This window comes from Rhinolophus hipposideros (assembly GCF_964194185.1).
Source record: "Rhinolophus hipposideros genome assembly, chromosome: 2".
NCBI lineage: Eukaryota > Metazoa > Chordata > Mammalia > Chiroptera > Rhinolophidae > Rhinolophus > Rhinolophus hipposideros.
In genome coordinates, this window is record NC_138048.1 from 47,588,883 (window position 1) to 47,611,994 (window position 23,112).

The 23,112-nt window shown below is 33.9% G+C and overlaps 1 protein-coding gene across 1 annotated transcript in view; it reads right to left on the reverse strand.

Moving 5' to 3' along the window:
- Positions 1-23,112, reverse strand: part of POLQ (DNA polymerase theta) — a gene marked incomplete at its 5' end in the record, with an annotated part of 85,601 nt that overhangs the window by 33,246 nt on the left and 29,243 nt on the right. Inside the window, 6 exons of the mRNA XM_081072459.1 lie at positions 624-820; positions 1,968-2,111; positions 3,985-7,052; positions 14,301-14,544; positions 15,810-15,934; positions 16,841-17,034. Of these exons, the coding sequence (XP_080928585.1) occupies positions 624-820; positions 1,968-2,111; positions 3,985-7,052; positions 14,301-14,544; positions 15,810-15,934; positions 16,841-17,034 (3,972 nt within the window). The remainder of the gene's footprint in view (positions 1-623; positions 821-1,967; positions 2,112-3,984; positions 7,053-14,300; positions 14,545-15,809; positions 15,935-16,840; positions 17,035-23,112) is intronic.

Genomic DNA, 23,112 nt, shown 5'->3' on the forward strand with positions numbered 1-23,112 from the left:
ACTATCAACAGTGGGAAAATATATCCTTTTGAGGACTATGGCATTGTAAATAAATGTCTTCCGAAAATGCATTATACTGTTAAGTGTATGTTACAATAATACACATTACCTTTCCTTAAAAACTCAGTCGTCATTATGAAGAGTGTATCATACTTTGCTATTATATAGGAAAGTTATCAAGGGGCCAGAAAGGTGCTTTGTCCCTATGCTAAATGCTCCTAACTACTGTTCTTTTTGACTTGTTATATCAACACACTTCTGTTTTCTACCTCCATCCTCACAGATATTTAATATATCTAAATCTGACGGTTCTCCTTTCACTTCTAATTTACTATAAGATAGAAAACTTAGAACTTACTACGAAAATAAAAATTTTGAATACCTCTGAGGATAGATATAAACTTCAGTGCTTGGAATCTGTGACATCTGCTTTTATCTACACTGAGGCATTTGGTGCATGATACTGTCTTCTGGGTGGAGGAGATCACTGCATAAGGAGTAACTACTCTAAAAAACCGAAGCTGCGTTGTTGGAGCAAAATAAATAGCAAGTCATTTAAGAATTAACCCTAAACATTAAATTTTTAAAAATGAAGTATGTGAAAATTAAATAAGACATAGAACCTTAGGATCTTCCAAACTTTGTTCCAGGGAGATGCCACAAGACAGAAGAAGAATTTTATAGCTCTGGATGAAGTCATAGATGATAACAGAACGTTCTTTGTCAGATTCTTTTGGGAAGCAGGACTGAAGGTGCCACATTCTGTCTTTCACAGTCAGGTTTGGATCCAGAGATGGTGGAGCCAAACTTGCACTAATTTCTTAAAAGAACAAAAAACAGAAACATAGTCTTAAGGCAAAAATCACAAGCAATCATATGAAGCAGAATCGAAAATGCAAAGGCTGAAAAAGACTCAATAAGACTGAAAAGGACTAGTTCCATGTAACCAATAATTCAATATGACCTTATCCAGGTCATGTTGGATGAAGTACTTATGTAGATGAAGTACTTTGTAGTCTAAAAATTGTAGTTTGGACTAGATGATTTACAACACTCTATTTAATTAGGTGGGAGAAAATTCTAAATATTAAGATTTCTAAAAATACATTTACATTCCTCAGAATGAAGAGTTAAAGACAGAAAAGATATTTTCAAATGAATTTTAAAGGAACTCTATTTGAAGACAGAGTTAATAGGAATGCAAAATGTTACATCTGAAAAAAGCAATTCAAGTAACTACTCATCCTAACATAATTTCCTACAAAACAATTGAAAATATGTCATGCTTACTCAGGAAAAGACATTATATAGCATCCTTTAAAATGTTCCCTTATTAGTTTTTCTCCTGTCTAAAACCACTCAATCAGCTAGGTATCCGACAACTATAATGATGAGGTATTTCCAGATCATATCCTTTCAATTCCAAAGACTTCTCCAAGGCTGTGTGATTCAACTACTATAGATGGCCAGGTCATCACTGCCTCTTGATGAGCTCCAGACCCAGTCATAAGGAGGAAAGAAACCTGAAGAGATACTGCTATGATCCAGTCTTCAAAAGCAAACCCTCAAGGTGGCCGAGGTGTCCCTGATGCTCCACTACCCCCAAGAAGAAAACATAGTATTAATAGCCCCATGTGACAAGCTGAGGGGAGTAAGAGTGGTGTTTCTTAAAACATTTATTCTACTTAACATATGAAATAATATACACACTACCCACTGTCCAAAAGACACAAATTTTAACCCTAATAATAAATTCTAGATAAATAATAAATTCTAGATAAATAAATAAATAAATAATAAATTCTAGGTAACAATTTTTCACATTGTGAAAAATATAGTACCTGTTTGCTAGATAAATATCAGAAAATTATTCTCAACAAATACTATCCTAATAGAGGCTACATTAAAATTACATGGTAAAAAAAAAAAAAATTACCTGGTGACTTTCCCAAATAGTGGTTACTTACCAGAATGCTTTTGTTCCTTCTGCAATGAAATGTAATAGGCATCTCTTCCACCCCAGCATACTGCCAGGCCAACCACCAAGATGTCATCACAATCCTTAACAGGAAATCCATCATCTCTAATGGGGGTTTCCTGAGGTGAGCTAACTAAGTAAATCAAAAGTGAAATAGTTAAAAATATCTAAAAATAAAGCCATTAAACTGAACATCAAAACAATGATAATAACTATTTGACAGGCAAATTTCCAAATTCCTAAAATATGCATTCTTTAAATAGTCATTTTTAGGTGTACATAAATTTTTTCTAGGCTTACTATAATTCAAATAGAAATAAAAACCACTTGTGCACTATAAAAATTCTTTAGTGAACTCAGCAATTCTTAACACTAAGAAACTCCAGAATAATCAAGAGCCCTACATCTTAGAGAAGAATTAGGTCTGATTTTATATTTGGAATTAACATTTTTTCTAAAATAATGCATTCCCAATTTTATAAAGACATAGGCCAAGAACCAATTTATTTTATTTATAATTATACTCCCAATACCTGAAAAATAACTGGTGCATATTTGTTAAATTTAAGTGAACGTTTTTATCCTTCAAAACTTTAGCACAGAAAATGTGCTTAATTTTGTCTGTTGAATGAAAAATGGAACATACCAGTCAACACTGGAAGTACATAAAACTTGTCATTAACACAGGTGCTCCAGGAATTGAAGATCAGACAAACCTCAAATCTTTATGAACAACTTCATTAATAAATACTGAGATTTAAGAAATCTGATCAAATGTTTGATTTCCACAACAGGCTGTCAAGCTGAATTCAGCTATTTCCCATGATACAAAATTCTTACTTTCATGAAGAAAGACATATACATAGTAGCATAAAAGTTTCAATTCTCAAAACCTAAAAGAGGTCAGTGACGCTTTGGGATCAACATTTCAGCATAGGATTCATGCCTTTCAATGGAGTTACAAGTTCTACATGAAATAAATATGGGAAAATGTAGCTAATGTACATTGTGAAAAATATAGTGCCTGTTTGCTATGTACTTTTGTGATTATATAAATGAATAAGGATATTTCAACTTAATAGAAAATAATTCATGAGTACTGATGATTAATAAAAGCCATCATGTTATACCATTAATATATGATAAAAGTGATCCATATTGAAAATATATCTTAACTTTTACAAGCTTATATTTTAATATTTATATATGTTATATAACAACATATTATGTATTATATATATGTGTGTGTGATCTTTTTAGAGAAATGTTGTGTTTAACGGTAAGGCTTAGCACACGCTAGCACTGGGTGTGGCCTGGAGTTGAAGTAACAGGGTCAGGGAAGTAACCCCCACAGAGCCTCACAAAGTGAAGAGGATGAGGACAGCACCCATCAAACGGAAGCACCCCATGGCCTCAGAAAGGGCACAGACCAGAATGACATAGGAGAAAGAGCTGCTGTTTTAGTTTCCAGACATGGTCCAATACATGCCCCTGAACCAGTCCCACCAATTGTGGTGGCCCCAACAGCAATAAGCTTGACCACTGTGTCAATGTCCCAGGAGACAGCAAGGGTCTGAACTCCTGACAAGCCACCTACATAGGGGAGCTGCTGTAGGAAGGCTGTTTAGATGGGATCTCTGGCCTACTTGGAAAGAGAGAGACACAGGCCTGATTACCCAGGTACAACAGTCTGTCAGAGCCAGGGGAATGAGTCGTGCCTTGGTGGTCTGCATTTTTTCGGTCTCCCAGCTTGCACTCTTGGTCTCACTACTCAGCTCTCCCACCCAGCTGTCCTGGGGCTGCCCATCTCTCATACCAGAGGGAAACAATTACTAACCTAGTTGTGCTGGACAATAAGGCTCTTCTACATGTAAACCCACATCAGAGAAACTTATTAAGCTTTGAATAAATTTATTACGTTTAATATCCAATACTGAAAAGTCTGTCCCCTCTCAGTTTACTATTTTACATTTAAATGTGAAAAAATTAAAAATAAAATTTCTTACCTTGCTTAAACCTACCACCAATAGTTGCACTTTTACAAGATGTCAAATCACTGATCTTTTCACAAGCCAGTGAGATGGAAAATCGCTTTTTGCACTGCCACTCCTTTATAAATGTTTGAAAGAGAATTTGGTCACTTGCTACATCAATTATGGCCAAGCTTTCTGAACTGCATGAGGCTGGAGTTAACTGTGATCCATCCTGTGATAACTGCAGTGAAAAACTTGTGTCTCCAACAGGACTGTTGTCTTTTACATTATTTCTATTCTCTGGATTTAAATCATGGCTTTTAATAGCTGAAGGGGAGCCAAACGAATAACTTTCACCAGGTTGTAAAACACTACTAGTTTTCCAAAGTTTTACAGAAGATGTTTCACGAATAACTGGAAATGCCAGCTTAGAAGCAGATGCTGGAATGGGTGTAGGAGGAATGAGTCCATTATCATCAACTGTATTGCTTTCTTTACAAGGCAAGAGGGATGGGGTTTCACCATGAATAGCATAGTTCGCAAATGCCTCAATCTTGCTTTTTATGTCCATATTAGGGGAATATGAAATTCGCTGTACTTGATTTAACTCCAAATTTGAAACTACTTCTTGTTTGTCATTTAACTCTCTGTTTTTTTCTTTCAAACTAGACAAGTCTGTAGTGGTTAATTTTGGCTTTTCATTTTCTAGAGGACTGGACACTTTATCTAAAATCCTTTGCAGTCCTGGACTTAAATCAAATGATTCTCCTGACCATGTTAATGAATTATTTTGTTTTGTCCCAGTTAATTTGGATCCTTGAGACTTTTCATCTTTATCTCCTTCAATTACTTCTCTTTGGGGATGATCATTACCCACTGGATTACATGGTTCTAATGTTCTAAAAGATACTGCAGTATTATGTTTATCCTGGACAGGAAATATGTCTACATTATCCAAAGCTTCAACTATCTGAACAGAATCTATTTCTGAAAATACAATAGACTCATCACTGAAACAAGTCATCTGCTGCTGATTATCTTGATTCGCATCCATATTTGATTTAATTGGGTCCTCTGGTTTCAGACACAAAGAATCACTGAAATGGTCTGACATTATTTCAGAAGGAAAGGGTTCTTTTGCTTGGACATCAGGCGGTTGTTCTTTAATGAGGTAGTCTTCACTGAAACTGTCAAACAGTAAACTATCACTCAAATTTAAACTTGTTTCAGGAACTGGCAGACATTCTACTTCTACGCCAGTGGGAGTCCTCTTTTGAGGAACTAGAGACATAACTGATTTCATAGCTTCCTGTGTTTGATAACCTTCAAGAAAACTATTTAATTGGGAGTCAGTAACAGAAAGTTCATTCCCTTTAAAACAAGGGCCATTTTGCCTCAATAATACTGGAGAATGAAAAAGTGGGCTTTCTGGAGTCAGGATATCAACCGCGTGTGAATCAGTCCTTCGTTTCACAGTGCCTACAGTCGTAGGTTCCAAATGGTCTATATTTGTCCCTCCTGGAGAACGCTGGTCACCAGGAAAGGTAAAGTGAATGTCATTCTGAGAAGAGCTCACTGAGCCCTGGGTGCCCAGGCTCTTCCGCATCATCTCCGCTGCCAGGTTGGTGTCCTTTGCTGCTTCTTGTTTGGCATTTTCAGTTACCATCTGTTGTATTATTTTCTCTGACTGAGTATCCAGGTAGAAACTATCTTCAAAATCACAAGGAACTAACCCTAAGCCAGAAACACAATTATTTTTGTTTGCTGTATAAGCATCTGTCTTTTCTTGAATTCTAGAAGGATTTACAAAATTCTTATGCTGGCCTCCAGATTTACCAAATGCTCCAGTTGGTAGATGTAATCCACTGTGTATATCAGTGCTGCTTATGTCATCTCCGGATACCTGAAGATTATTTAATTTATTTTCCTCAGCATTAAACTTTACACTTTTACATTCGATAATACTAGCCTTTGAGTCTCTAGTCATATAACCACTGACTATCCCACAGGGCATTTGCGTCTCTATTATTTTTTTCTGTTTAGTATAAGTGCTTGTCTGTTTATCAGACTGCTTCTCAGTGCACTGGTTAAATGGATGCATATCATGGTGTCTCACATAAATATTATATTTTTCTGAATCATTTTGTATCAGTACTTCATCTATTTTTTCTGACTCCACAACAGTTAATCCTCTTCCATTTTCACTAACCACACTAGTGGCTTGACAAGTCTGTTTTTCACTCTGGGATCCTGTGATAAAATGCTCAACAAGAATACCACTATTTATTGTTTTCTTCCTTGAACAACTTTGTTCTGTTTGTGATGGGAATGATGTTTTATTACATTTTCCCTCAGCACTGAAAGATACATTTTTAGCAAATGGCTCAGGACTTCCAAATTCCATATTCTTTTCATCTAAGGTCAAAGAGTCTTCACAAGGAACAGGATTAGATACAGTCTGTTTTTGTAAATCAGTTCTACGCTTTCCACAGTCTTTCACAGGGCTACTGCATCTGGATCGTTTTAGATGCTTTCTATGTTTCCAAGCTGCCTTTTCTGTTTTCTCAGATGAGAGAGTCTGAACAATTTTCTTAGTACTTGTTTTTCCCTCATTTGGAGAGGTTCCTAGCTTCTCTTTACTTATATTCAAGGACGTCCATTTTCTTGCTCTGGAAATCGAATGTACCTGACGTTGTTGATGCCCATCCTGATAATAAAAAGAATTTGTATGCTCTCCGTTTTTATCTAAATCTTGCACTGTATTTGGTGAATGCTTAACAGAAGAATCACTACATATTGTGTTACTTTTTTTCTCTGATGTTAATCTTTTACAAGAACTCTTAGTTTGGGATATAAATTTGTGTTCCTTTACTTCTGACTCACTGCTGGTCAATGAGTGTGTATCAGAATTTAAAAGGGAATGTGGATTCCATTGCACTCCCATTTCAACTAAGTCCTGCTGTAGAATTATTTTGGCTTCTTCCACTATTAGGGCTGCGGCTTCCCTTTCAGTTAAACCTTTTCTACCAGTCACCCAAATAGTGTGCATATTCCGACGTTCTTCAACTGCTTCCTCTTCCTCATCCACTGCCTTTCGGGCACTATACAAGGGGATAAAAAAATAAATAAACTAATGCATTGATTAATTCATCATCCAACAAATAAATTAAGTATCAATCTGAGTTGTTCTGAGAATAGAAGAAATAGCACTGAACAAGAGGGAAACATATCTGCTTTCTTAGAGCTTACATTCTAGTTGGGGAAATCTGAAAACAAACAAATATTAAAGAACATTCTATGTCAACTGGTGACAACAGATGTGTACAACAAATGTAGCACCAGGAAGGGATGGGTGGTTCTGCAATTTTTAAATAGCATAATAAGAGAAGGCCTAAGGCAGAGTTTTAAATGGCAAGATAGAATAAGTGAGTGTCAAAAACTTTCATTGAAAACAAATCCTCCTATATAATATGAACCCCAGACTTTGAAGGAACTGGAGAGTTTTCAAAAGAAAGCAGAAATTAGAAGGGAGTTGAGACTAGAAAAAACGGCAGTGGATGACTTTTCACTTTTCACTTGAATGTGAAAAGGCCCCAATCAGCGCCATAAAGGGTAACTTAAAACTTGGATAAAAGCCTGAAGTTTATTGACAGAATTTGAAACAGAGTTCAGAATAACCACAGGAGATACAAATGAAGGGAGAAAGTCCAGAAATGAGAGATCCAGAAAAGGAGAATCCCAAATTCTTCTATAAATTCTGCCCAAAAATCTGGCTGACCTCTAAGCTATGCAAGACTCCAAGCAGCCAATTAAAAATCTAAACAGCTGAACTATAGAGATTTGAGCTATAGCCCACTACAGAAAGACAAAGATTAGAGTTTGAGTTCAGCTAAGCTAACTGACTGATAAAATACCAGTGCTTGTCAGGGTAAAATAATAGATTCTACACCCTAAAAGGTCAAACATATATGTAATTAAAGTACCATTAGGAGAAGAGAGATAGGATAAAGTATAAAAATTTTGAAAGAAGTAATGTCCAAGTGACCTCTGTTTCCAACCAAGGTGGAGTAATAGGGACTGATTTAGCCTCTCACTCAAAACAACTAAAAAACCATAAAAGACACTGCACCTTCCATTTTTCTCTCTTGGATCATTCACAATGGGAGAGACCAACCATCATGGCATGAAGGCATCAAGAAGCTCTCTGGAGAAACTCAGGTGGAGAACCCAGCACCAACTTGCCAACGTGTACACGAGCCCCTTAAAAGCAGATCCAAGTCAACTCTTCAGGATCTGGTCAACAGACTTTACCACTGGTCAACAACTTTACTACTTACTACCTCATGAGTGAACTCAAACCAGAACCACCAGCAAAGGTGCTCCCAAAGTCATGATTCACAGAAACTCGGACTGAATATGTATTCACTGTTGCTTTTAAGCCACTCAGTTCTTAAGTAACTTGTTTCATAACAATAACTAACTAATATGCCTAGTAAAACTATCAAACTTCAAAACATGGGAAAGAAATCTCAAGGCCTACATATTTAGAGGGGCAAAAGAATCATACTCCCACCAAATTTTTCAAAAACAGCACAGTGCAAAGAAACATCATTTTCAAAAACCTCAATTAAAAAAAAGTGTTGACCAAAGATTTATATCCAGCTAAGATATGCTTCAAATATTAAATTATAGAAAAACAGTTTTAAACATATAAGAACTTAGGGAACTCTATACTGTATATGGCCTCCTAAGAAAGTAGTATACAAACAATTAGCAAACTTTAATAAACCACTCTCATTATAAGATAGATGAAGGGTTGACGGGGGGTAGCGGGGCATAAATAAGAATAAAGAAGACTTAATGAACATCATCAGTAAGGAAGAATTTATGAATACATTTCAAACATTTTTTTTAATTAAAGTTTATTGGGGTGACAATGGTTAGTAATATTATATAGGCTTCAAGTGTACGATTCTGTAATACATCATCTACATATCACATTGTGTGTTTACCACCCAGAGTCAGTTCTCCTTCCATCACCATATATTTGACCCCGTTTACATTTCAAACACTTTACCCTTATACCGTGTTTTCCCGAAATAAGAACCAGCTGGACTATCAGCTCTAATGAGTCTTTTGGAGCAAAAATTAATATAAGACCCAGTCTTATTTTAGTATAATGTAAGACCGGGTATAATATAATATAATATAATATAATATAATATAATATAATATAATATAATACCGGGTCTTGTATTAATTTTTGCTCCAAAAGATGCATTAGAGCTGATTGTCCAGCTATGTCTTATTTTTGGGGAAATACGGTAATAGAGACTACACCTAGCTTGTATTGATTATATATGTAGGTCATAAAGAAAACATTAGTGAGTTCCAAAAAGTAGAAATGTGACAAACAACACTACTGGATTGCAATGCAATAAAACTAGAAACTAGTATCAAAAAAAATAGCAAAAAAGAAAAAAAAAGTAAATTAATAATTTCTAAAAAATAACAAAACCCCTACATTATCAGAATCGATGGGTTATATTTAAAATAGAGACTATAGGAAAATTCATAGTACTAAACTAAAAACGTAGTATTTTATTTATCAATAGAAAAAAATATAAAAGTCCACAAATTAAATTCCCAGTTCAACACACACACACACACACACACACACACACACACACACACAACTAGAAAAAGCACAACTTAAAACAAAAGAAAGCAACAGGAATAAAATAATAAAATTAAAAGAAGGAATTAATGAGGTAAATTTTTTTTAAAGTAGACCTAACTAATAAAACAAAATCCTAGTTTTTTTTTAAATTATCAAAATAGATAAACTATTAGCTAACTTGATTGATTAAAAAAATAGAAGTTTTACAAAAGAAAAAATGACAAGGAATAGCCATTGAAATAGAAAACAAATTTAAATTCCTAAGAGACTAATGTACAGATTTCTATGAAAATATATTTGAAAATCTAGATGAAATGGATAATTTTTTAGGGAAATACAGATTACCAAAAGTGACCCCATTAGAGATAGAAAACTTAGAGAGACTAATTTTTGGAAAAATAAAATAGAGAAGATGATCAAGGAACTAACCTCATAAAAAGGCACCATCCAAGATGGTTTTATAGAGTAATTATATCAAACCTTCAACCAGTCCCAATACACTATAAATTATTGCAAAGTACTGAAAAGGAAGAACAAATTCCTAAGTCTTTTTCATGAAGCAAGTCTCATACTAAACACTGATAGCAAAACTTGAATATAGTCCAAAACACACACAAGAAAATATACACCAATATTATTTATGAATAATGCAAAAATATACTATATTAAATATTAGAAAACAATCCAACATCACGTACAAAATAAAATACCGTGACCAAGTAAAATGTATACTGGATGATAAAATTGATTCAATATTAGTAAATCTGTTGATATAATACACCATGCTCATAGATGTAAGGGAAAAAAGAACTTTATAACTATCTCCAAAAATACTGAAGAAGGCTTTGACAAAATGCAATCCCATTCCTGATAAAAATATTCAAGAAAATTATTAAGTAATGGACATTTTCTTTAAAATGTTAAAAATACATATATATCATATATATGATAGACCTAAAGCCAGTATCTATGAGGGTAACATCAGAGGTATTTCCACTAAGATCACAAACAACACAAAAATGCTATCTCTATTACTACTATCCCTATTACCACTACCTATTAGAGGTATTAGCTAATTCAATTAGATAAGGGAATCAATTAGAAGCATCATAAGAATTGTTAAGAAAGAACTAAAACATCTCTATCTGCAGTTGATATAACTATACACCCGGAATCGTACAGAAACAATGACAAAAGTAATTTTAAAAAAGAATTCAGAAACTAGCAGGATAAAAAATATACAAAAATCAATAGCTTTCATACACTCAAATCAGAAGATATTACAGAAGCAAGCCACCAATTAAAACTACAATAAAGATTAAATAGGAATAAATTTAATAAGAAATGTCCAAAACATGTATGAAGAAAACTTTTGAACTCCTGAAAAGCTATATGAGGACAATTTTTAAAACTCCTTGAAATCATAAAGACTAGATCAAATGCAAAGATATTACGTATCCTTGAACAGATTGACTCAACATTATAAAGATGTCAGTTCTAAGTTAAATTTCAATCCAACCCCAACAATATATCAACAGGCACTTTAAATTTCATATGGGTAAACAGACAAAAATAGCCTGGAAAATATGAAAAATTAGGAGGAGGTAGTTGGCCTACTAGCCTTTAAAATATATTATATAGCCTTTTTATTAAGAGGATGGTACTGGCTCATGAATTGGCAAAAAGAGTAACAAACAGCATAGAAATTCCAGAAATAGACTTAATTACATATGGATATTTAGTATATGATGAAGGTGGTATCTCATATTACTAGGAGTAAGATAAACATTTTTATAAATGGTAAAAAGATAACATTAATCCAGACCACACTATATGCAAAATCAAATTCTAAATGCATCAGGAATCTAAATGCAAACTTCAAATACTAGAAGAAAACGTGCAAATTCCTCTTTACTCTCAGTGTAGGGATTTTCTAACTATCACAATGCAGAAGCAAAAATGAAAAGATCGATAAAATAAATCAATAGAAAAATAAAAATTCTGCATGGGAAAACTGTAAAAAAATGTCAAAAAATAATTGATACATTTTGAGAAAATATTTGCAATATACATATCAAATAAAGGATTAGGAACGCTAATCAATTTAAAAAAGAAAAGACTCTTTAAAAAGAAGAAAAAGACCAAAACCTATAAGAAATATATGGGAAAAACATAACCAGATAATTTACAAAAATATAAAATAAATGATCCTGAAACATGAAAAGATATCCACCATCACTCACAATTAGAGAAATGCACATTAAAACCATACTGAGATACAATTTCTGATCTATCAGACTGGCAAAATGAAAACCTGTGACAATAGATTCTGTTGGCAAGGCTGTAGGGTAATAGGCTAGTGATATTGTGACTTGCTAGACCCTTCTGCGGGGAAATTTGAAATTTAATAAAGCTACATATGCACTTACATTTGGTAATCCCAGGTCTAGAAATAAACTCTGAAGAAACATCACCAATAATATGAAAATACATATGCACAAGATAATTCTTTGCAGATTGTTGGTAATGGCAAACTGTTTGATACCATCTAAATACTAGCTGGGTTATCTAGCCCAATGCTCTAAGTACTAACAGGGTGGCCAAGTGCCAGATACACCAGTTTCTATTCAGAAAATTAACATTAATACAATACTATGTCTAATCTACACACCTTGTTCAAATTTCACCAATTGTTCCATTTACATCCTTTTTCTAGTCCAATTTAGAATAAAGTAGTGCATTTAGTTGGCATGCTTCTTTATCCTCCTTTAATTAGAAACAGCTCCTCAGTTGTTGTTTTTTCATGGTCTTGATATTTTTGAAAAGTACTAGCCAATTATTTTGTAGAATGTCTCCCAATGTAGGTTTGTCTAAGGTTTCCTTATGATAAATTCATGTTATACATTTTTGATAAAAATACTTCAGTATCAGAAATAATGTGACTTTCTCAGGGTGTTACATGAGAAGTCACATGATGTTGACTTGTCCTATTACTGATGCCACTAAATTTGATCGATAAAGTTCTGAGGCATAGTCATAGCAATAACAGCCTTGGCATAATACAGAAATGACTCCAAAATGTGTTAACAAACAACTTTATTCCAATTAAAAATTCGTAAATATATACTGCCTTCAGTAGACTCCCTGGAAGGGTCAAGTATGTTGTTACCACAGAGATACTCCCACACCTGAAGTTTTCCACCTTGGGCACTATCAGTACGTATTTCTAAACGAGTATGACTATATCCAAAGATTCTGTGAAAATCAGAGGCTCCAGAGGAGAGCAACACATTTATAAAATTCTAAAGCATACTCCAGGGAGACTTCAGCCAAAGACACACCCTGGTGTGTCTTTTTGTCACACAACTGGTGACAAAATCGTACACCAGTTGCTCGTTCTTCTGGTCCGGGGTCACAGGAGTGGCTCTGCCCCCCCAGCTCCACTGGGCATTGCACTAGTGGGGACTCTACAGCGGCCCCCCCCACTGTGGCAGTTCTCTGCATGGTTGTGTTCCTAAGGTTCCAGAGGATTCCACCCTTCAAAATCTAGGTAGACCTTGCTATGCCCCTACAGTACGCTGCACTAGCGTCCCACCAGAGCCATACCTGGGGTGGTGACGCCATGCAGAGAGCGGAGGCCACACTGTGAGCTAGCACTGGGGGACAGTGAGGCTGCTCCTGTGACTATCCCCCATCCCTTCCCACACCTATGACAAGTTTCTGAGCCTGTGTCAGGCCTAAACTGAGTGAGAGAGAAGAAACACTGAACTGGAAATGAGACTGATGCTTTTTTAAATTTAGAACAAAATGTTAACATCTTAAAATAAAACTGTTAGTACCTGCAAGTGCCTAAACAGCAATAGGATCTGGCTGAGGTTTTATATAAGATTGAGTTCAAACAACAGTGGTTGAGAAAACAAGCTACTCCTTGATTGCATGCCAAGTCCAGTCCATTCAATGAATCGGTTACACACATGAGCACAACAGTGAGAATCCTCTTCTCACAAGCTGTTTGAGAGATTAGTGTTCCAAAGAACAATCAAGAGAAGTACATTTTTTTAAATTAAAGTTTATTGGGGTGACAATTGTTAGTAAAGTCACATAGATTTCAGGTGTACAATTCTAGATTACATCATCTATAAATCCCATTGTGTGTTCACCACCCAGAGTCAGTTCTCCTTCCATCACCATATATTTGATCCCCTTTACACTCATCTCCCACCCCCCTACCCCTTACCTTCTGGTAACCACCAAACTATTGTCTGTGTCTATGAGTTTTTGTTTCTCATTTGTTTGAACCAAAAAAAACAAAAGAACAAGACAAACAAAAGAGGAGTACATTTTAAAGTGCTCTTGTCTAAAGAAAGTCTAAGATGAGCCCAGGATATATACTGAAAATCAGTATAAGCAGAAAGCCTTGGAAACTTTACTCAATCTTTCTAGGGGAGAATTACAATACTTTTAGAAATGTCTTTTAAGTCATGAAATATTTTAAAGGTATAAAAAATAAAAAGTAATCCTAAAGGGGGAAAAAGTAGCCATATTTTCTTCCACTTACACCACGTATAACATATTACCAAACAGAAAAATATTTTAATGCAGTATCTATTATTTAGAAATTGACATGCTTTTTCATTTAATAACCCTATGCAGACGGGGATTCTCTTACCTTTTAAAAGGCACAGCGTTTTTCAGAACAGTCTCCACCTCAGCAATATTTGCTCTGGCGAGATCTGCCACAGTAAAAAAGCCAGAAGCGTAGAGAAACCTGGCTCTCTGTGCATTAAGTAAGGACACCCGGACCAGGTCACACAGCTCCCTCTGGATGCCAAATGTAAGACGCTTCTGAAATTGGGACAGTAGTAGTTCCATGTTGTGCCAGCCCAGGCGGTTGGAAAATACTGTAATCATCCCTAGAATGTTCACAGAATATTTATTGAATTAAAAATTCTTTATAGATCAATTCTCTCTTTCTTTAGATATACTTTCATTTCATTGTTTCTTTTTTTCCTGGAGAATTGTAGAGTTTAACAGGGCCAAGGTGTAAGTTAACAGGAGAGTAGACATACATTAAGGGCCTAACTAATTGGCAAACAAATGTTTTAAACACATTAAATGTCATCTCCTTTATTCTTAACCATGCACTTGACATTTAAAAAACTGAGGCAGAGCATGTAAACACAAAACAAAAAGCCCTCCCCCTAGTTCATTCCTCTCACTCTCTCTTCATTCCTTTCTTTTTTTAAGGAAGAGAGAACTCTTAAAAACAGGTAAGGGACTCTTTCCACCTAGAGGAAAGCAAGAGAACTGATTCAAATATCCAAGTGTTGAGAAGACTATAAAAAGTGAAGCTCCCACCGACATCTTCTTCAAAGAAAGGTTGCCCAGCTCAATAGCTAGACACTCTTGAAATAAAGAAGCCAGAGCAGCCAAGTGCCAAGTCATTAAGAAAATCACTTCCCTATGAGAACACTAACTCCAGAGGCAATCTGATATCTTTGTTTCCAGTGAATTGAAGGGGGAGTCTCTCCCTTCTTACCGCACCCCCCATCTTTCCCTTAGTACTCTCTCATAGATGCACACACCTTCACAATGTACACACTCTCCAACAGCCCAGGGTTTCCTGCTAAAGGGCTTGTAAGCATTCCTTGACAAAATCAGACCCTTAACTTTCCTGTTTGCATAGCTTAGAGAACATGGATTTAATTTTATTAAGGGAGACTACTGTTTCCTTAGAGAAGAGATAATAATTTAGAACACATAGACAGAAATCCAGAAATCCTTTTCCACTTGCTATCCTGTTCCTCAACAGCAAGTGTTAATAACTAGATTAGAAAAGGGAGAACTTTGTTTCTGTTTCTTCTTGCATCAGGCAATGGGGAAAAATAAAAAAGAAGAAGAAAACACAGAAAACAAAGGCCTGGTCAGCAGGTCTTTAGGAATGAAGGGGACACTAAGGTCCAGACACTCAGCTGGCTGCCGGTCTTCTGTGGCAGGGAACCCGAGGCCAGGGGAGCTGTAGTTTTCTGATGACAGGGATAACACAAAATTATGGCTTGATATGATCCCCTCACTTTTAGTGAAGCATGCAACAAAATGGAATTTGGAAAAGAAAAGTAATCTTAACTTGACCACAAACAGAGTCTTAAGTAAATGTGGAAACTCTTGTTTAACTGACCTGCATAAACAGCAGCTGACTGTTGTAAAGACTGAATCTGTCCACGATTGCATCCATATTTCTTGTTAATTTCCTTTAAGGGAACTTCACTGATTAAATCTAATAACACAAGACTGGTAAAAAACCTGGAAAGTAAATCACCAAAAATATGGTAAGAGATCACTTATGTCTACTATAAACATACACGTTGTGAAACAAGTAAGAATCAAAAAGGCAAGAGAGGGTTACACACTCTGAAAAGATTACTAGTAAGATATAGGATTAGTGGACAAAGACTCAGTGTTTGTCCACTGAGCTCAATGTTTGTCCAATGAGCTCAATGTTTATAAAGTAAGTTCTGACATATATTAGTTACTATAGCAAATAACTAATATCTGTATAACAAACATATTTTGATAATGCTAATTAATTTGAAGAAATAAGACTTGGTTCAAGAAACATGATGGCACAAAAATTTAAAAGAATACTTGATACAATTATACGATCATCTAATCATATTTCAATAAATTGACAGGATTTAATTATAAAAATCAGTTTTACTTTGAATGGCAATAGTGCCACAAATACTCCAAGTATATAAATCCTTACAAAATTTACACTTGATTATGTTGTAAATAATATATAGAGACTAATGCTTTAAGAAAAATAATTTTATTTCAAAAAAGCTAAAAGCCTATGCAATTTCCCCATCTGAATCTTTTAATTGGCTCTTCCCTACTGGTAATGAATCACTTGAAAGGATAATAGAAGCATTCTTCCTTTCTTTAAAGCATACTGATTCACATCTTCTTCAAGGAAAGGAACTAATTAAATGTTCTATTTTAAAAGGTCTTCATATATAACGGCTTCTAAACTACAAGTATCAAGGATGAAACTAATATATCAATAAATACAGTAAATTGAAAATATTTACTATATTCAGCCAAAACTTTGATTTTAAGGACAATGAAAGTGATTTCAATAAAGTGGACATCTACTGTATATCCAATACTGTGCTAAATACTGGGTAGTCCAGGCTCCTTGATATTTACCTTTTATGGATGGCCATTTGTCGGTACTGTCTTTCAGTTCTGGCTACTACTTTTCCTTTCACAGAGCGAGCCAAGAACCCTTCTTCAACTCCCACTAGCTCTGCCACCCGTTTCATAGAAGTTGGCAACTTCTCCCACAAACAGAAATATCGATACCAATCTATTGTTGTCCAATCCTCAAACATAGGTGTAACCTAAAGGGAAGAAGCATAATTCATTAGGTAAAACTTGAATTACAAAAGGAACAGGTAAATGTAAATGTCATATTAAAAACAAAGGCCTCAGTATTTGGAAAAATTTCTAAATGTGATAATACTTCATTTATATGGAAACTTCATTTATTCACAAACAATTCACAGACAAGAGAAAAAGAAGAGACCACTAACATACAAACTGGATTTCATAGACTCCAAGAACTTTAATCACAGACACTTTTAATCTCTATATTCCGATGTGAAGTACCTTAAGTATTTTATAGGATTTCTAAGAAAGAATCAGGAAAATCGAAATAGGAGTGAGGAGAAGAAGAATCAATATTGCTACAATATATTACCTACAATGTCCTGGATTCAATAACAAAACAATATAAAACAAAAAAACTATAAGACATCCATCCAAAGAAAAAAAGAAAAGTGTGTCCCAAACACAGGGGAAAAGCAGGCAAAAGAAACACTTTTGAGTGATTCCAGATGTTGGAAATATCGGATAAAGACTTCAAAGCAAACATTATGATTATGGTCAAAGGACAAAGGGAAACCATGTTTAATGAAGTAAAGGAAGGTCTACTGACAATGTCTCATCAAGTAGAGAATATAAGAAAAGAGAAAGAACTGATATTTTAAAAAAATAAATAAATAAATAAGGAGCCAAATGGCAATTCTGGAGTTGGAAAGTACAATAATTGAAATGAACAATTCACTATAGAGCTTCACAGTAGCTGCAAGCTGGCACAAGAAGAAACGGCAAAAAACAAAGATAGAACAATAGAGATTATGCAATCTGAGAGGGGAGAAAAAGGAGGGGAAAATGAACAGAGCCTCAGAGAAATGTGGGAAGCATTAAGTACACCAACATAAGCATAATTGAGTACCAGGAGAAAATACAAAAGAATAAATAAAAATGGAAAAAAGTTATGGCTAAAAACTTTCCAAATTTGATGAGAAACATTAATCTACATATCAAGAGACTAAGTGACCTCTAAGTAGCATAAATTCAAAAAGATCCACACCCAGATGCATCATAGTCAAAATGTAAGAAACCAAGAAAAGAGAAAATCTTGAATGCAGCAAAAGAAAAACAACTCATTGTACACAAGTGAAACCCAGTAAGATTAAGAACTGACTTCTCATCAAAAACAGTGGAGGCCAGAATGCAGTGAAATGACATATTCAAACTGCTGGAAGAAAGAAAAACTGTCAACCAAGAATATCACATAAAGGAAAATTATATTTCTAAAATAAAGGCAAAATAAAGACATTCCCAGATAAACAAAAACTGAGAAAATTTGTTGCTAGAAGATTTGCCTTACAAGAAATACTAAAGAAAGCTCTTCAGATTGAAAGAAAGTGACCCAAAACAATATTTTCACTCCACACAAAAAAACAGAGTGCCAATAAAGATAATTCTATGGAGACATATAAAAATAGTATTATTGCATAGTTCCCCTCCTTTTTTCTATTGACTATTTTAAAAAGCAACTGTACAAAAAAGTGTAATATAACATAAAAAAAAAAAAATTACAAGCCCGAAGAAGGCAAGTGTGAGCAAAGGTGTATTGGAAATGACAAAAGATAGTAACTAAAATCCATAGGAACAAATAAAGAAAAACACAAATCTTAAATGAGAATGTTGATGTAACAAATTCTGTAAACATACATTTGCTTTCCTTTCTTCTCTCAGCTTCTTTAAAGATATAAAATTATATAAAATAAATTATAACAATGGATTGTTACATTTGTAACACATACAGATGCCACATGTATAATAGTAATAGCACAAAAAAGGAACAGGAATAGAGGTATACAAGAATAATGTTTCATATATCATTGGAATTAAGTTTGTGTACATTTTGAGCTGTATATAGTAATCCTTTGAGTAACCACTGGTAAAGTAACTCCAAAAATATAGAGAAAAATTAATTAAAGAAATTAATATGTTATACAGAAAATATTCACTTAATTCAAAATAAATCAAAAAAGAAATATAGAGGGGAAAGCCATGAACTATATAGAAAATAAAAAGACACAAAAAATATGAAAGATGTAAATCCAACTATTTCAATAATAACATTTAATGTGAATGGGTTAAATAATCTAATCAAAGACAGAAATTGACAGACTGGATAAAAAAACAGAATCCAACTATATGCTGTCTATAGGGGACACAATATAGATTTAAAAATGCAAATAAGTCAAAAGTAAAAGGAAGGGAAAATATCACACAAACCACAACCATACCAAAGCCAGAGCGGCTATAATAATATCAGAACAGACAGACTTTAAAAAAAAACTGTTAACAGATATAAGAAGAACACTTTATAACGTTAAAAGGATCAATCCATCAAGTGTAATAGATATAACAATTGTAAATACCTCCGGGGCCTTGAAATATGTGAACAAACCTTGACAGATATGAAGAGAAAAATAAACCATTAAAAAATAATAGTTGAAGACTTAAGTATCCTTTCTTTTTTTTTTTTGAATTTAATTAAAATTTATTGAGGTGACAATGGTTAGTAAAATTACATAGGTTTCAAGTGTACAATTCTGTATTACATCATCTACATATCACATTCAACAATGGATAGAAAACTACCGTTTCCTGAAAATAAGACCAGGTCTTATATTAATTTTTGCTCCATTAGGGCTTATTTTCAGGGGATGTCTTATTTTTTCATGTACAACAATCTACATTTATTTAAATACAGTCATGTCATCTTCTTCTGGAACATTGTCATAGCATACTAAATGCGTCCATCTGGCTGACGATCTTAATTAGGGCTTATTTTCGGGGTAGGTCTTATTTTCGGGGAAACAGGTAAGCAGAAGATCAACAGGAAACATAAGATTAAAACAATACACTAAATCAACTACACCTAATAGACATATGTTGAACTCCACCCAACAACAGCAAAATGCATATTCTTCTCAAGTTCACATTGAACATTCTCCAGGATAGACCACATACTCAGCAATAAAACAAGCCTCAATTAATGTGAAAGGATTGAAATCTTACAAAGTATGTTTTACAGCAATGAAATGAAATTAGAAATAAATGACAAAAATTTTTGGAGATTCACAAGGTAGAAATTAAATAAGACACTACTAAATAACAATGCATCAGAAAAGAAACAATAAAAAGTACAAAGTACCTTGAATGAATGAAAATGAAAACATAACATACCAAACTTACAGAATGCAGTGAAAGAAGTGCCTTGAGGGAAATTTATATCTATAAATGTTTACATTAAAAATGATCTAAAATCAACATCCTAATGCTCTACCTTAAGACACTGCAAATGGAAGGCCTAAGTAAACCCAAAGGAAGAAGAAGAAAAATAATAAAGTGCAGAAATTAATAAAAAAGAGTAAAGAGAGAAATCAACTAAACCAAAATAGGTTGCTAAAAGGTAAACTGAGGAACATCAAATTTTTTCAAGAGTTCATTTGCGCATACACTGATTCAAACTGTGCAGCGCCAAATGAAAGGTGGTTAAGAGCCCTCCACTGAAAGGACTAGGGGCAAAGTTTTTATAGGGAAGGTGCTGAAGCAAAGCAAATAAATTATTTGATTGGTTATAGCTTATGCAGTTGCCTTACTTGGGAAAGCCTCGTTGGCTGGCTGTGATTGGTTGTTCTTAAGTTTCATTTTCTTAGACTCAAGCACACTGAATCTTTGCTTAGATAAGCTACCAAGACATTAGAGCTACCTCACTTTAATGGCCTCCTTGTTTAAAAACTTTTAACAGTTCTTTGAAAAGATCAACAAAATTGAAATACTTTTAGCTAGTCTGATCAAGAAATGAAAAGACACAAATTACTAAAATCGGGAATAGAAGAGGGGTCACCACTACAGACTGACCTTACAGAAATAAAAAGGATTATAAGGAAATACTAGAAACAATTATTAAATACCAACAGATTGGATAACCTAGATAAAATGGACAAATTCTTGGAAACACAGAAACTACCAAAATTGATTCAAGAAAAAATAGAAAATCTGAATAGGCCTATAACCAGTATAGACACTGAATTAGTAATCAATAATTTACTCCAAAAAAAAAAGCCCAAGCACAAATAACTTGACTGGTGAAATCTCCTAGATGTTTAAATAAGAATTAATAGGAATCCTTTACAAATTCTTCTGGAAAACCAGAAGAGAGAACACTTCTTAACTAATGCAATGAAGCTAGTATTACCTCAAAACTACACAGAGTGAGGAAAGAGAACTACAGACCAATATATCTTATGCATATAGATTCAACATTCTTTAACAAAATACCAGTAAACTAAATCTAACAATGTATAAATAGTATTATACATGACCAAGTGGTATTTACCTGGAAAATTCAAGATTAATATAATATCTGATAATCAATTAATGAAATACACTATATCAATAGAGTGAACAAAAACTGCATGATGATCTCAATAGAAACAGAAAAAGCACTTGACAAAATTTAACTCATGATAAAAATATTCAACAAACTAGGAATAGAAGGTAACTTCCTCAACCTGATAAAAGCCATCTGCCAAAACAACAACAACAACAACAAAAAAAAAAAAAAAAAAAACACAGCTAACTTGATGGTGAAAGACTGAATGCTTTCCCCCTAAGATCAGGAACAAGACAAAGATGTCTGCTTTCACTACCTCTATTCCACATTTTATTGCAGATTCTAGTCAGGTCAATTAGGCAAGAAACAGAAATAAAAGACATCCAGATTGGCGAGGAAGAAACAAAACTATCTCTATTTGCAGATGGGAAGCTCTTATCTATATAAAATCTTAAGGAATTCACCAAAATACTATTAAAGTTAATAAACAAGTTTAATAGGTTTCAGGATACAAGATAAATATACAAAAATTTGTTTTTCTATACACTTTAATAAACAATCTGAAAATGAAATTCAGAAAGCAATTCCATTTACAGTAGCATCAAAAAGAATAAAATGCTTAGGAATAAGCTTTAAAAAAGAAATACTAAACTTTTACTCTGAAAACTATAAAAATTGTTGAAAAAAATTGAAGAAGACCTAATTAAATAGAAAGACAGCCCATGAACTGGAAGACTTAATATTGTTAAGATGACAATATTCCTTTAATTGATTTTTAGATTCAACACAATCCCTATCAAAATCTAGCCACTTCTTTGCAGAAACTGATCCTAAAATTCATAAGAAAATACAAGGGACTGAGAATAGTCAAAACATTTTTCAAAAAGAAGAATAAAGTTAAAGGGCTCACATTTCTTGATTTCAAAACTTACTACCAAGCTACACTAATCAAAACAATATGGTATTGGCATAAGGATAAACATACAGATAATGAAATAGGAAAGTCCAAAAGTAAACCCTCACATTTATGATCAATTGATTTCGTCAAGGATGACAAATTAATTGAATGGATTTTCAACAAACGGTATTGGGACATCTGGATATGCATATGCAAGGAATGAAGTTAGGTCCCTACCTATACCAATCACAAAAATCAAAGTGGGTCATACCTCTAAATATAAGACCTAAACCTATAAAACTCTTAGAAGAAAACATAGGAGTAAATCTTTGTGATACTGTGTTACAGAACGGATGCTTAGATATGACACCAAACGAAAAAAAAATCAACATAAAAATTAAAAACTTTTGTGCTTCAAAAGGTATCATCAAAACTGTAAAAAAGACAAGAATGGGAGGAAATATTTGCAAATCATATATCTGATAAGAGAGTTGTATCCAGAATATAGAAAGAACTCTTACAGCTCAATAATTTAAAAATAACCCAGTTTAAAAATGGGCAAATGATCTGAACAGATATTTTTCTAAGGAAGATATCCAAATGGTCAATAAGCACATGAAAATATGCTCAACATCATTAACCATTAGAGAAATGCGAATCCAAACCATAATGAGGTAGTACTTCACATTCATAAGGGTATGTTTAAACAGACAGATTAATTCATCTTTTTGATGGCTGAGTAATATTCCATTGTATATAAGTATATCTTCTTTATCCAATCATCTATCCAAGAACACTTTGGCTGTTTCCAAGTCTTGG